The sequence below is a fragment of the Grampus griseus genome, assembly GCF_964374135.1.
Source record: "Grampus griseus genome assembly, chromosome: 2".
NCBI classification, from domain to species: Eukaryota; Metazoa; Chordata; class Mammalia; order Artiodactyla; family Delphinidae; genus Grampus; species Grampus griseus.
The window spans coordinates 110,458,675-110,473,290 of NC_139018.1; the positions used below are offsets into that span (position 1 = coordinate 110,458,675).

The 14,616-nt window shown below is 39.0% G+C and overlaps 1 protein-coding gene across 3 annotated transcripts in view; it reads left to right on the forward strand.

Annotated features, from left to right (window-relative positions):
• The window catches only part of MAP2K5 (mitogen-activated protein kinase kinase 5), a 264,811-nt gene that overhangs the window by 28,057 nt on the left and 222,138 nt on the right, over positions 1-14,616 (forward strand). For all 3 annotated transcript variants that reach the window (XM_082649583.1, XM_082649584.1, XM_082649582.1), the window contains exons 4-6: positions 5,240-5,309; positions 9,673-9,713; positions 10,685-10,752. In XM_082649583.1, coding sequence (XP_082505709.1) covers positions 5,240-5,309; positions 9,673-9,713; positions 10,685-10,752 — 179 coding nt within the window. The remainder of the gene's footprint in view (positions 1-5,239; positions 5,310-9,672; positions 9,714-10,684; positions 10,753-14,616) is intronic.

Sequence of the window (14,616 nt, forward strand, 5' to 3'; positions counted from 1 at the left end):
TGCAGAAAGCCAAACTCTGACAGCGGGGTTTGCAGCAAAGTGAGGGTTTATTTGCAGGGAGCAAAGCCAGGAGAATGGGCAGCTCATGCTCCAAAGACCCGAACTCCTCCATAGCTTTCAGGCAAAGGTTTTTAAAGACAGTGTGAGGGGAGAGGGTCGTAGGAAGCTGATCAGCCCGTGGACCTTCTTCTGATTTGTTGGTGGTGAGGTAACAGGGTGATGTTTAAGGAATCACAACCTTCTCGTTCCAACCAGTCTGGGGTCTAGTGCTTGTGGTCAGCCTGTAGTCACCATCCTCCCTCCACCTGGGTGGGAGTCTTAGTTTCTATAGAACAACTCAAAGATTTGCATCAGATTGTTATCTGTATCCCCTGAGGAGGCACTAGGAGGCCTGTGACTCTGTTGTCCTAATAGTTAACTGCTTGGGTCTGCTCTTTGGAACTCAGGGAAGCCGAGGAGACTAAAGCCTTTTTCTACAAACAAGAAACGGGGGGTGTGGAGGGGCTTTTTTGTACCTAGGATGGCCCCGAAGGGTCCTGCTTGGTTTCAATCCCCTCTTTTCTTTGATACTCCTCAGTCCTGAGGGGAATGGGGGCGGGACAAGAAAGGGAATAAAATTTTGGATGGAGACGTTAATCATAAACTTGGCAGGGGGTTTAGGGGGACTCGGTTTCAGTGTTGAGCCTAACACACAGTAGGTATTCAACAAGTGAGAGTTGTTTCTGTGTATCTCTCTCTCACTGTTTTCTCTCCTTTCAGTAGAGAACTTGTGCCTTGTAAAGTTTAACTGTGCTGTTTTGGAATTCAAGTTTTTATATGGCAGATTTCCATGAAGAAAAAAATGTAATTATTGATTGAGTTGTGCTGTTAGAATTAGGGTCATAACAAATAGGAACACTGTATGATAAACTTGCAAACAGAACAAAGCCAAAAATTGTACTTGCTATCCCCTTGTTCAATCTGGCCCTCTGTTTCAAATTAATTAGATATTTGGATAACTGTGTTAAACTTTGTCACATCCTTATTAAAATTGTTTAAGGATTTTGAAGAACATCTCAGAGGGACTCTGAAACTAATCTGAGTCTGGTACTGGAGATTCCATTAGCAATCACAAAACTGATTAATCTTTTACTCAGTTAGCTTATTGATTATTGCTGCAATTACTGCATGTAATGGATTCTACAAGGGATACCAGAGAAAATATGTTTTATAACTGCTGCTGACGTGTTCAGTTTGAGTGCAAACGTGTTCGGTTTGTACTTGTTATATATAACCATTTTTGTGTTTTTAAATTCCGTAACACTTCTACTCAGAAAGTGCTGTGCTTAATATTGTTTCACTACTAGGAGGTTCACTTTTAAATTCCTCAACTACTAATCATTACAGTTTACAAATGCCTTCACTAATTCTATTGCTGCAGTTTAATTTTGAGCTTCACAGTAACGCTATGTAATAGAGTTGGTATCTTTACCCTCATTCAGAGGAAACTCAGGTTCAGTGAGGTTAAATGACTTCCTGAAGACTATACAGGTTAATAAGTGGCAGAATCGGGATTGGACTCCATTTCAATCGGTAAATATTTGTCAAACACCTACTATGTGCAGGACTTTGTGTTAGGGGTAATGAAAGCCAGGATAGGATTATAGAGATTAAGCTAAGAAGCTTTTTGGATAATGTCAAATTATGGCTCCATTAACGTTATCATGGTCACTTTGTTACTTTTCTGTCCAAGCCATATTAAGTATATTGGCGTAAAAGATTTAGAGTTTGGTTTGGTTGGTTGTCTTTTCATTTTGTTTTTATCTAGTGGAAGCCTTGTCTTTGGCATTATTGCTTATTTTATCAGTATTTAGAGCAAAATTGGAAAGATCCCCTTAAAGGGAGAATGTATAAAACCCTGAGAGAGAATGAAGATCCAAAAAGAACTTGCTTTGCAGCTTATTAAGTGTTCTCATGTTTTCTCATGTGAGTTTCATAGTAATCCTGTGGGTACATACCACCTTCATTTTACAGCTGAGTAAACTGAGGTGAGGTGAGCATTTCTTCACTGAGATCATCAGCTAGAAGTGGCCAGTACTGAGACCCCAGGGTTTGAGCCTGTAACTCCTCTAAGTGCCTTGCTCATCTCACTGGGCAGCACAGGCCTTGTGGCTCATCAGGACTGCTCTGTGCCAGGAGGTACTGCACATGGCCCACGTTTTATTCTTGTTTCTTAGGGAATGCCTTGTGAGCAGTGGCCTGAGCTCCTAGGCCTAGTGCCTCCTTGATGGCCCCCCGACCCTCACCAGGCCCGCTCCTGAGAGGTCGGTTGCCTAGAGTGGGCCCATACCATGGGTTTAATTACCACCCTTTATAGTTTGTCCTTGATGGTGAATTACCTTGGTGTGTGAAACACAAAATTCTCTAATAATGCAAACACAGATCAAACCCAGTATTTTAGCAGAAGAAAATGTTTCTAGGATTTGGAAGAACTGTACAAAACAAAAAACAAATCCTAGCTACTTGCTTTGGAGAAACTGTCAAGTGGCATACTTAATATCATTACCGTGGCTGTGTTAATTACTGTACAAAGAGATGTTTTTAGATTGCTAAAATGTTCCTCCAATGATTATAAAACTATATATAGTTTCCCAGTTGATTTGAAATGAAAGGGAAACCATTTTTATTTATATATTTTGTGAGGTAAATAAATAAAGTTGGAAAACAGGTCAATTTCATGCATGCAAGGTTTTATAGTAGGAAAAAAATGCCTTGCACCTGTTCTGACCCTTTACATTTGAGGTTATTTGTTTTCAAACTTGACCCCAAGCGCCAGTTTCACACAACTCTGTAAATAATTTGTTAGATAAAGCATAAGGATATTTTATTTGTTTTGATTTCTAGGATTGTGGTAAAGTAGTAACTGAAATTACTAACCTATTGTACATAGCAGTTAATTAAAGAAAAGCATTAACTATAGGAGAACACCACCACTGCTGTTGTCTTGTATCAGTATAAAAAGGCAGTAATTTTTTTGACAGCCACTGATTGGAAAGTTGCTTGCAGCCTTCCAGAAGCAAGAGGGTACATGCTGTGGATCAATAACCGGCAAATTTCCCATTAAAAAGAATACCTGAGCAATGTTCCAAATAGCCACTGGCATCTTAATTTTCCATGAAACCTCAAATACTTGTGTGCTGAGGACAAGTCATTTTCGGACAATTTTTCCAGACTACTTGTTAACAGTTATTGCTGTCCCAAAAGGTTGACAGCCTACATGATTGATATTTCATTTACTTGTCATCACTGCTTGAGTAATGGTGAGCACTATATTTCTGTGATTTTAAGGAATATAGTTTCCTGAAAGACATTTGCCTTAGTATGTATTCCAGAGAGCGTATCACACATATTTATGCTTTATGTGTATAAGTTTTTACATCTATAGAAGGAGAGGATCAGTTTCCTATACAGTTTGAATGTCCTCAGAAGGCAGGGTATACTTATATCAGTCCATAGCCATCAAAAGTACACTTTCACTTCGTTTTTAGGGCAAAGAGCCTTAGACTTGTTAACTTGTGATTCTAAAGATGATGTAGAATTTTATAACTCCCCTTTATTTATAAGGGAAAAATAAACTTGATCTTGTAATAATTTTAATTATTACATAAAAGCAATAGAAAGATATATGTACATATTTTTTAGAAAGAAACTTTTAAAGAATGTCAGCAAATAATGATTATCAAGGAGGAATTTTCTGAAAATATGATAAGTAGAAAATGTGCTTATGTTTTTTAATATAGAAGCAACAAGTATTAAAGGGGAATTCTGCTCTGTGACAGCCCCTCACAACACAAAATCAGTGGTTTTCATCGTTGATATTTTCCACCAAGAACATCACTGTTGTTTGTCAAGTGTTAAAAAAAAGTTAGGACAAGGACTTCCCTGGCTGTACAGTGGTTAAGACTCCGTGCTTCCAATGCAGGGGGCGCGGGTTCAATCCCTGGTCAGGGAACTAAGATCCCGCATGCCATGTGGTGCAGCCAAAAAAAAAAGTTAGGGCATAGAAGCCACATGCAAGTTAGGTGGACATATGCTCACCAATTAGGATATTAAAGAAAATGGGGATAGACCGTAATACAGCCTACTGAATGAACTTGTTTATGATGGAGTATGAAAGCTTTTCGAACTTGGAACTTAATTTTTCATGCCCAGATTTTTAAAGTGAAATTTGATCTATACTGAAGTATTTAGAAGACTAAAACGTGAAAGGTATGTTTGCTTGAAACTGGGCTGTCTTTTTATCATATTAATCCTGTCATCTTTGGATGGATCATATCTTGTTTCTTTGTTCCACAGTCTCTGTGATTTTGATTTCCATTTATCTGTACATTTTATACACAAATATGAATAATGTTTGATTAACTGACTGGCGTATAGGTCCAAGCTAAATGTGAGGTGTCTCCATTTTGCTTTGTAAAATCCAGGGAAAAAGAACAAAAGGCAATTTGAGAAATTTCTACTAAAATGCTTTTTGTGTCATTTTAATTTATTTAAAAATTATTTTTTATAAGATTCTTTTTTTTTTTTTTTTTAAACATGGACCGTTTTTGTTTTTTGTTTTTTTTTTGCGGTACGCGGGGCTCTCACTGTTGTGGCCTCTTCTGTTGCGGAGCATAGGCTCCGGACGCGCAGGCTCAGCGGCCATGGCTCACGGGCCCAGCCGCTCCGCGGCATGTGGGATCCTCCCAGACCGGGGCACGAACCCGTGTCCCCTGCATCAGCAGGCGGACTCTCAACCACTGCGCCACCAGGGAAGCCCCCATGGACCGTTTTTGTTTTATGTTTTGGTTTTTTGGCCGTGAGGCATGTGGGATCTTAGCTCCCCAACCAGGGATCGAACCTGCACCCCCTGCATTGGAAGGCGAAGTCTTAACCATTGGACCGCCAGGGAAGTTCTTGTGTCATTTTTAGTATATGTCATTTTCAGAACATTTCTAGAGATCAGATACTAACGTAAAATCTTAATCAACATTTTTTACTCTTAAAGATAAATGACAATATGGAGGATAACACTATACTGGACTTTTAGTCCTGAGTATTCACTGTAGTCATATTGATGTGCAAATAGGGAAAAAGAATTCTCGAGGTTGATATGTATATACCAGTAGTTTACAAAAGTACTATGAATTAAACAAACCATAAGTGTCTGTTCCAGTATTCATACATTACTGAGTAATCTCTTTCTATAATCTCTTTGCAGTATTATTCCACAGTAATGGAACAGCAAGTAAATGGACAGTTAATAGAGCCTCTGCAGATATTTCCAAGAGGTAATGTTGAACAAATTCTAATCAACAATGATTATTTCAGTAAACTGTTTCATCAACAGTTATGTTTTCCAAAGGTTTAAATGCACATAACATGATGTTTAGCTCTTAATTTGAAAAAACAAAAGAAGTATTCATTATCGTGGGGATTGCAGGCTGTATTATAGTTATGGCAGATAGAATATCTAATTTACTAGAGTAAATTAAACTAACTAGATTGGTTTTCGTTTTTGAAGTACATACTTACATTCGCTTAAAGAACTCTTTGGGGGTCCACATGGTTTCTAAACCAAGGCAAATGAATGACTTTAATTTTGGATATTTATAAATTGTGGCTCATGATGGTAGCCAGAGCTGCTGTTGAGTAGAAAGCTTTCAGCTAGTGCAGAAACCAAGATTTACTGGGGGGTTTTAGGAGCGATATTTTGGTGGAATGTTTGGTGCTTGATTTTGGGGGGAGACATTTTCTAAATAATTGAAAATCCTCATAAATAAGAATTCGATTGTTAAGTTTCCAAAAATATGAGCTAATGAGAGTGACCCTTGGTGAATCACCTGGTTAAATCATTTGTTTTTCCCTTTAGGTTTGATAGTACTAGCCTTGTATCAGATATGATTGCTCAGCTCTATATAAATGTTCCCTGAAAATTTGAATAACGGTGAAAAAGAACAGTTTAATTATATAAACCATTAAGTCTTTCACCCATTATACATTGCCCCACTTGGAAATCTGTGTTTTCTAACTGATGGAACAGATAAGAAAATTCTCTAAGTCTTCTAGAAATAGCTTAATTGAAATAATTAAAAGTTAAACTTACCTTCGTTAACTGATACCGTACAAATAATCATGGTATGGGTTTTCCAATTAAGCATTCTAGACTTTCATTACCTGTAACTCTCTGAAGTTTGAATAGCTCAATTAACCAGTAGACTCCTCTTTGCACTGATAGTCTCCAGCGCATGAGAAGATCTGGGTTCAAGAGTAATGCTGTTCTTCTAGCATTAACATGGGCAGTGGCATTAGGAGTATTTAGTACATTATTAATAATTAAAGACCTAAGTAAGTAAGTAAAATTGGGCCGTTGATAGCGTGTCTGAAACAAGATTATGATTATTTCAGTTCTGTTGCACCTGAAGACTAAAAACTAAAAAAAAGAGGGCTTCCCTGGTGGCGCAGTGGTTGAGAGTCCGCCTGCCGATGCAGGGGACACGGGTTCGTGCCTCGGTCCAGGAAGATCCCACATGCCGCGGAGCGGCTGGGCCCGTGAGCCATGGCCGCTGAGCCTGCGCGTCTGGAGCCTGTGCTCCGCAACGGGAGAGGCCACAACAGTGAGAGGCCCGCGTACAGCAAAAAAAAAAGAAAGAAAATGTTGCCATTTCTGTGTATTAAGCCAAGAACAGGGTACAGATTATTTCTTAATATTTTCAATAACCAGAGAATTTGGGCAAGTTTCAAAATTGTTTCTCCACAAGGAGTATTTTTTTTACCAGCTGGAAATTTCCATTCATTGCTTTCCTACTGGATGACTTTATAGCTCTTTTGTAGCAAACCCCAGAAAGTATCCTGGAGAATTATAATTCTAATGCTGAGGGCCTTCATTTTTTCTTTTTTTCCAGTAAGTATTTACTTCTCTTCATCCAGAATCTTTCTAAGTTCTGTTTGTTTTCTTTTATCTTGTGAACAGCCCCTGTCAGTGTCCCTGTCCATATCATTGTGCCCCTCCCATGATAATAACAGCCATTTTTAGCCATCTTCTCTGTTCAGACACTAATATTGCTTTGTGTGTCACCATTTCTAGTTCTCCCAACAGTCATGCCTATTATTATTGCTTCCATTTTATACTTGAGAATATTAAGGTTCAGAGATGTTAAGTAACTTCAGAGTCACAATTTTTAAGTGGTTAATATACCCTTTGAATAAGAATTTTGTTTGAGTTGTAATTTGCTTAGAGTAGAAGGGCTATATGCTCTTATGTAGGTTAAAATATTAGTAGAGTGTGCATGGGGGTAGTTCGGAGGGCTTGGTAGGAGTGTGGAGAAGAGTATATTGTAGGGAGGAGATTCTTAAAGAAAATATGTGACATTTGAGTGTCACATGTAGTCCTAGGACAGAACCTATTAGTCTCCAATAAATTGTTCCACGCCAAATTTAAATTTTTTTAAATATGAGACTCAGTCTCCCTATCTGTGTGGTGTTGTGCATACTGTTCTATGTCTTTAGTTTTCTACAGTTTTTTGCTTTTTGTTTATTTATCTACACGAAGTATAGATTTTATGCAATTTTATTTTTCATATAAGTTTACATAAATCTCTAAATATATATAAAATTTTATGTAAGATTTATATAAATTTAGAGGTTATACAGATTTTTACAGTTAAGAGTATAGACATTGGGTATATTGCCTGGGTCTACTGAGTTGGTTAGAGGCTCTCAGACCTTAGATTCTTAGATTCTGTGGTCAGGCCCCATGTGAAAAAGAATCTCTAGACTGAGCAAATCAGAGGACAGGAGAAAACAATTCTCTTCTAAACATCAGGTCTTCTCATTCCAAGTGGCACAATTGCATTGGATAGTAGCTCCCAGCTCAGGGCTAATTCTCTTTGTAGTTATAAGATATGTTAACTATTAATAAGTATGAAAATTCACTAGCTTTACAGTAACTTCTGACTCCACAACTTTAGGAAATATGAGGCTACTGGGTTTTTTTGAATACTGTTTACTTTTTATTTTATTTTTTAATTAATTAATTTTTGGCTGTATTGGGTCTTCGTTGCTGCGCGCGGGCTTTCTCTTGTGGTGAGTGGGGGCTACTCTTCGTTGCGGTGTGCTGGCTTCTCATTGCGGTGGCTTCTCTTGTTGCAGAGCACAGCCTCTAGGCACATGGGCTTCAGTAGTTGTGGCACGCGGGCTCTAGAGTGCAGGCTCAGTAGTTGTGGCACCCGGGCTCAGCTGCTCTGCGGCATCTGGGATCTTCCAGGATTAGGGCTCGAACCCGTGTCTCCTGCATTGGCAGGTGGATTCTTAACCACTGTGCCACCAGGGAAGTCCCTTGAGAACTGTTTAGATTTCCAGTCATAAAGATTTAAGAAGCCAGTTGAGGAGCGAGGCAGATGTTAAGGTAGGAGATAAGAGTTGATGCCTGTCTCTAATTCCTTAGTTAGCCACTTTCTTACTAAATGAAGTTTATAATGCACTGGCTACTTCAGAGGAAATGCTCTGAAGCGTTGTTTTAGGAAGTATTAATGGTCCCTAAAGGACCAAGCATCAGATGTATGTGACTGTTGTTTTGTTCAAAAAGTTAATTTCCATCTTTAGGAAAGAGGATTTGGAGTCTTAATTTTAACGTATTTTAGAAAAACAAATAAAAATCCTTTATTGAGGTTTAGATTTTTTTTTAAGGAAAATAACATAATGACTTTGAATATATTTGAAATACACAAACCTAAAGCAACTGATGTGCTTTGTAATTATTAGCCACATCTTCTTCTTATTAAACAGCTCGATTTCTTGTCAGAAACAGAGGAAAATACATGTACATCTGAGAAAGGAGCAAAAAAAAAAAAAAAAAAAAAATCAAATTCATCCTTTCCCAAACAATCAATCAAAATTGACGGCCCCTTAACATATAATATGTAGGACACTGTAGTTTTCAGATGGAAGCAGCCTATAACATGGGCAGGAAGCACTTTATTTTTTTTAACATTTGATGAAGAAGCATTTGCTGAATTGGAAAAGTACTAACCTGTAACTCAAGATGGTGTCAGGAAATTAATATTATTTTCCGCTGGTACTGCTTTATGTTTAGACTTAAATGTTAGCAAATGTCAAGATTTGCAAGAAATGTCATGAAATTAATGGTATATCTGTATTCTAACAAATTTGACTGCTTACTGCTTTGCAAACTGATGTTCAAACTTAAATATTTCATCTTAGAATCTCTAGCAATTGTTTTGGCGTTAAAAGATCCTCCTCCCACTCCCCTCCAAAAACCCCAGCTATTTTCATTGTAGTATTAAGTGATAACAGATATACAATGTAATAGAGTGAGGAAAGATGATGGCAGAAATTTGAATTATGAAAGGAATCTAATCATTTTAGCTCAGTTAACTTGATTTTTATATGTTTTAAGCAGAAATTGGAATTTATATGAGGTGGTGTCAGAAAGCTCTTTGCATTTATAAATGCTCACTCCTGTAAGTTAAAAACCCTGGTTCATAATTCCCACTTTGGGTCTTGGGAGCCACTTTTCAATCATTTCTCTCTGCTAATTTTGGTGTCACCCTCATTTCTTTTTAAACGATTCATTTTGAGCAAATTTGTAAATGGCCCTGATGTGTTCTACAATTTAGTCAATTACTGTTTCAGCCTGCAAGCCTCCTGGGGAACGGAACATACATGGCCTGAAGGTACGAATTTCAATAATTGTTTCAGTAAAGTTAGATGGATTTGTAATGCTGTGTTCCACTTATTGAAATGTCAAATAAAACTGCACTTTCTTAAGCTCTGACAAGCGTTCCTTTTTTTTTTTTTTTAAATGGGTTGTGGAGGGGGATTCATTAGTGTTTGTTCAATATGTGTACATATTGGGGTTTTGATGCCCTATTTAAAAAAAATTATTATTTGGAATTCTTTTGTTGGTCTATTTCTTCAGGATGATCCTGGGTACTGGTCTCTACAAAGATTTACTTGAGTAAAAATATAGACTTCATTTCAGTGATTAATTAAGCACATAAGCATATTGCACACAGAATACCCTCCTCTTCTTTTGACATGTTTATGCTAGAAACATATATCTATTTAATGTCCTTTCATTGTTCTGCATATTTTGAATTCTGGATTTCTGCTTAAGGCTTTACATTTAAAAGAAAAACAGTCTATTGTATTAGACTCAAGCGTTTTATAATTAATTACTTGGACCTCATTTTTCAGTGAATAAGAAACATTCTGCAATGTTCTGCCTGGTTTTAAAGCTGAAGGGGTATGATATCGTGAGGTTCACTACTAACCCTTGGATGTATTCTTAATATACTTTTTTGAAGATACTGTTTTTTATATAAAACAAAAAGAAACAGTGAACTGAATTTTTTCACTAGAATTGACTTCAATTTTAGACAGTGAATTGAAAATGTCCCCAGTTTATCTCTCGCTTTTTCAGCACTATTTAAGTATTTGAATAATGACAGGAACAAAGTATTATGTAATATACAGGTTGTACAGTTTTTATAACCTATATACTGAATAGACTCCAACCATGGGTCTGTCTAGTAAAAAGCTAATTAACCTTCATAGTGAAATGAGAAATTTGTGGCAAATTACAGGTTAATTAGAACTGTGTCCTCAGAACACAGACTGATCAAGATCCTTTCTTTACTTGTAGGTGAATACCCGGGCTGGATCCTCTCAACACAGCAGCCCAGCAGTCTCAGATTCACTTCCAAGCAATAGGTGAGAGCGAGCGAGTGACATGTGCCTCTGAGCGTGAATATCTACATAGTTGGGAGTGAAGAAGAGGCTTGTGGGATGACATCTCTTTTTTTTTTATAAGACCTCAAAAGTGTGTATGTGGCTAAGAAGAAATCTGACCAGTTAAGTAACCCTAGCTATGTATTGACTGAAAAGAAAGGACCTCATAGAGAAAGATAAAATTAGACATGTTGAACTATTTATTTTGGTCTGTGGAATGGTTTTCCTACAGTCTCCAGATAATGCAGAAACAGAAGATTCAGTGCCTTTGACTGTTTCCATGCTTTGATGATCTGGTTTGTATAATGCTTATTATTTTTGTCTTGCGTGTCCATCTTTTGGCAGTGTCATGCTTCACTGATATCTTTCCCAGAAGGAGGCAAGGAAAGAGTAATGTGGTGAAATTTAAATTGACCAGCCAAGTTGTCCGTTTATGTATCTTTGCTGCACAAGAGATTGAGCTATTACAGAAGGAAGATAATTTTCATTAATTCATGCTAACATTGTCCCATACTGGGAGGGATACTAAAGACTTGAGCCTCTTCAAAGTGTTCTTCTGACAGACCTGAGAACTTACTTCCAGAAGATTAAGGTTCTCAAGTAGAAGGACCTGCTTAAGCTGAAGGAATTCTAGATCATATTTGTTACATATTCAGTTATTCAGCTGGTTAACATCTTATTACTGTACTTGAAGATGACACTTGAAGGTGATTGCTCTGTGTGTATGTATTCACACTGGTGACTGAAAAGCCATCATTGAGCCGGATCACGCTTCCATTGTGTGCCCAGGTCTTTCTGGGTTTAGGGCAGTAGTCAGTGTTTGCACAGCCCTTATCTGCTGAGATGTAGCTTAGGCTTCTACTTTCCCTTCCGTGCCCCTCCTTACCCCCTCCACCCAGTGTCTTGGTTCTTTTGCCACTGGGCTTTTCTGCAGGTAATTTAAAGTCTCTCCTTCTGACTCTCTCTCTACTCTCCTGTCCCCTCCCCAAAAGTCACTTCCTTGATTGCTTTATTATAGTGTCAGTATATCTTACGCACAGCTTTCCTGCTATGAACACACTACTCTTAGAGTGTGTTTCCTTCTTAAACAATTTATTCTGTATTAAAATACATCCACTGGTTATTCACCAGTGGATCACCTGTCTTGTGGTCCTGAGGGGTAGGTCTTTTAGTCCTCATCCAAGTGCTTGGCCCTGCCAGACGATGCTCTGAGGCTTCTCTTTTCATGCTTCTTGGGCATGAGAGCCATGTCCGCCGAGTAGAGGCATGGGGACTGAGGGTCATTTGTTACATTCAGCTCGAAGAGGGCAGGGCCTCTAATTATTACCACTACTTCTAGAAAAAATGTTATTCAGACAGACTGACTATTAGCCTTGAGTGAAAACAAGGACTTTTCCTGGTGTTTTAGGTCAAAGTTCATCATGGTATAAAAAGCAGGATGGAGTTGAAAAAGACAGTAAGGCAGAGAAGCAGCAGGATAACTTTTCAACTCTCTCAGATTTGGTTTTAACCAAAACCGAAGTGAATTAGCTTGGCTTTTTAAAAACTATCATTTATATTCACAGAGTATTATAACATCTTTGGGCTGGAAAGAGACTATCTGATCTAGTGGTTCTCAGCCCTTTGTTGCAGCATCTTCCTTTAGGGATATGACAGCCTCCTAAATAGTAATGGTAGTTTGCTCCAGAAGTGATTTTTGTTATGGGAGGAATGCAGTTTGAAAAAGTCCTACAGGTGATTTTAATATGCCACCCTAGGTTGACCATGTTCTGTGCCCCATACTGATAACTAATCAAAAGTATTTATCGAATGCCTCCTATTTATTCAGTGCTGTCCTACCCACTAGGAATACAATGTGGTCCTTATCCTCTGGAGCTCACTGTCTCTTAGGCATACAGACCACCTCCCCCCAGTATACAAATAATTATACTTTATAATTAGTGTTATGAAGGAAACAAGCAGATTTTGAAGTGAGAGAACACTGGGCAGGATTGTGTTTAGATTTGGACGGGGTGCCCAGGGGAGAGTGGCATTCCACTTGGGCCTGAAGGATGAGAAATACCTAGCCACATCAAGAGCCAGAGAAGGGCATTTCAGAGGGTGGGGAGAGTAAGTGAAGGCCGTTGGGTGGAAGGAGCTCCATGTGTTCAGAAGAAGGCCAGTTAGGCTGGAGCCCAGGGAGGGGTGCTGGGCTGGGGGAGGGAATGGAAAGGTGGGGAGAACAGTAGGAGTGATAGGAGAAAAGGAGGTGACAGGAGCTGGCTCCTGGGGCCTGGTGTTTGAGCTTTCCCCTCAGTGTATTGGCAAGCTGTTAGACGACTTTCAACAGAGTGCCATGGCCAGCTCGTTGTTTATAGAAGACTCTTGCCTGTGGTGTGAAGCATGAGAAGGAGAGGCCCCCATCTAATGCTGCTCTCCTTAGGTGCCCGACTCCCCACTCCTTGCCAGATGGTCATCCAGGCTCTTCCTGAACAGCCCTGTGGCAGGAATGCACTTTATTGGCTGAGGTACCCGTTCCATGTTCATGTAGCTATGTCTCAGAACGTTCTTTTTGTGAGCTGAGATTTGTGTCCCTTTAGCACCCACTCGTAAAGATTTGAGTTTAGCCCTCAGAACAGGGCTGTTCCCTCTTCTAGGTAATAGCTCTACTAGTCATCTTCCCTCCAAACATACTTCTTCTCCTGGGTTTCCTGTCTCAGTAAATTCTCCCACGTCCACCTGGATGCTAACTCCAGGGGACCCACCAGGCATCATTCACTGCTTCCTGGGTCTCCCTCAAGTCACTGACTCCCATCCAGTCAGTCTCTCCATTTATAGGTTCTACCTTCTGAATCACTGTGGAGTCTGTCTACTTGCCAGCATCTCTGTTGTTGAAAAGGTAGATCAGGCTCCCTAGATTACTGCTATAACCTCCCGTGTTGCCCCATTGCAGTCCCTCCTCCACACTGCAGCCAGAGTGGTCTTGCCAGTGCATGTTCTGAACCCATCATTCCCCCCTTTACTGCTCCTCACAACCTTCAGGACAAACTGTACCCTCCACAGCAGGTGAACCATGGCCTGCCATGTGTGGGTCCTCTGCTCACTCTAGCCCCCTAGCCTGCCACTCCCCCCTTCCAACTGATGGTTCAGCTTTGCTGATGAATACATGGTCCCCTTAATGGATCACATTTCCTCTCACTACTGGGCCTTCACATCCACTGCTGCCTCTTTCCTGCTTTCTTCTTTTAATCCATTCCCTTCTTTGCCTTCATTCCGGCTAACCTTTGTCATCTTTGATGAACAAAGATGTTATCTTCTTCTGAAAACTGTTCCTGATTATTGCCCACCTCCCAGTCTACGCCAGGTACTCCTTCTATGAATTCCCAATATCTCCCTGTGCTTGCTTTTACTGTAGTGGTTAGCACATTGTATTATAATCACTCCTGTCCCCCAATAGATTCTGTACTCCTTGAGGGCAGTGACTGTAGCATATTCATTGTTTATTTTATTTTATTGAAGTATAGTTGATTTACAATGGGTTAATTTCTGTTGTACAGCAAAGTGATTCAGTTAGATATATATATGTATACATATATATATATTCTTTTATATTTTTTTTTCCATTACGGTTTTGAATGGATAAAGAAGATATGGTACATATATAAATGGGATACTGCTCAGATGTATTCATTGTTGAATCCTCAGTTCCCAGGAGGATGCTTGGCACATAGGTGATAGTCGGTAATTCCTGAATAAATGAGTGGACAAATGAATTTATATTCCCTTTAAATCTTGTCTCTGAATTAAATTCTCCAAACTCATTCAGCTTTTCTGATACAACATTATTTCTGGTCCCCTCGCCCTTTT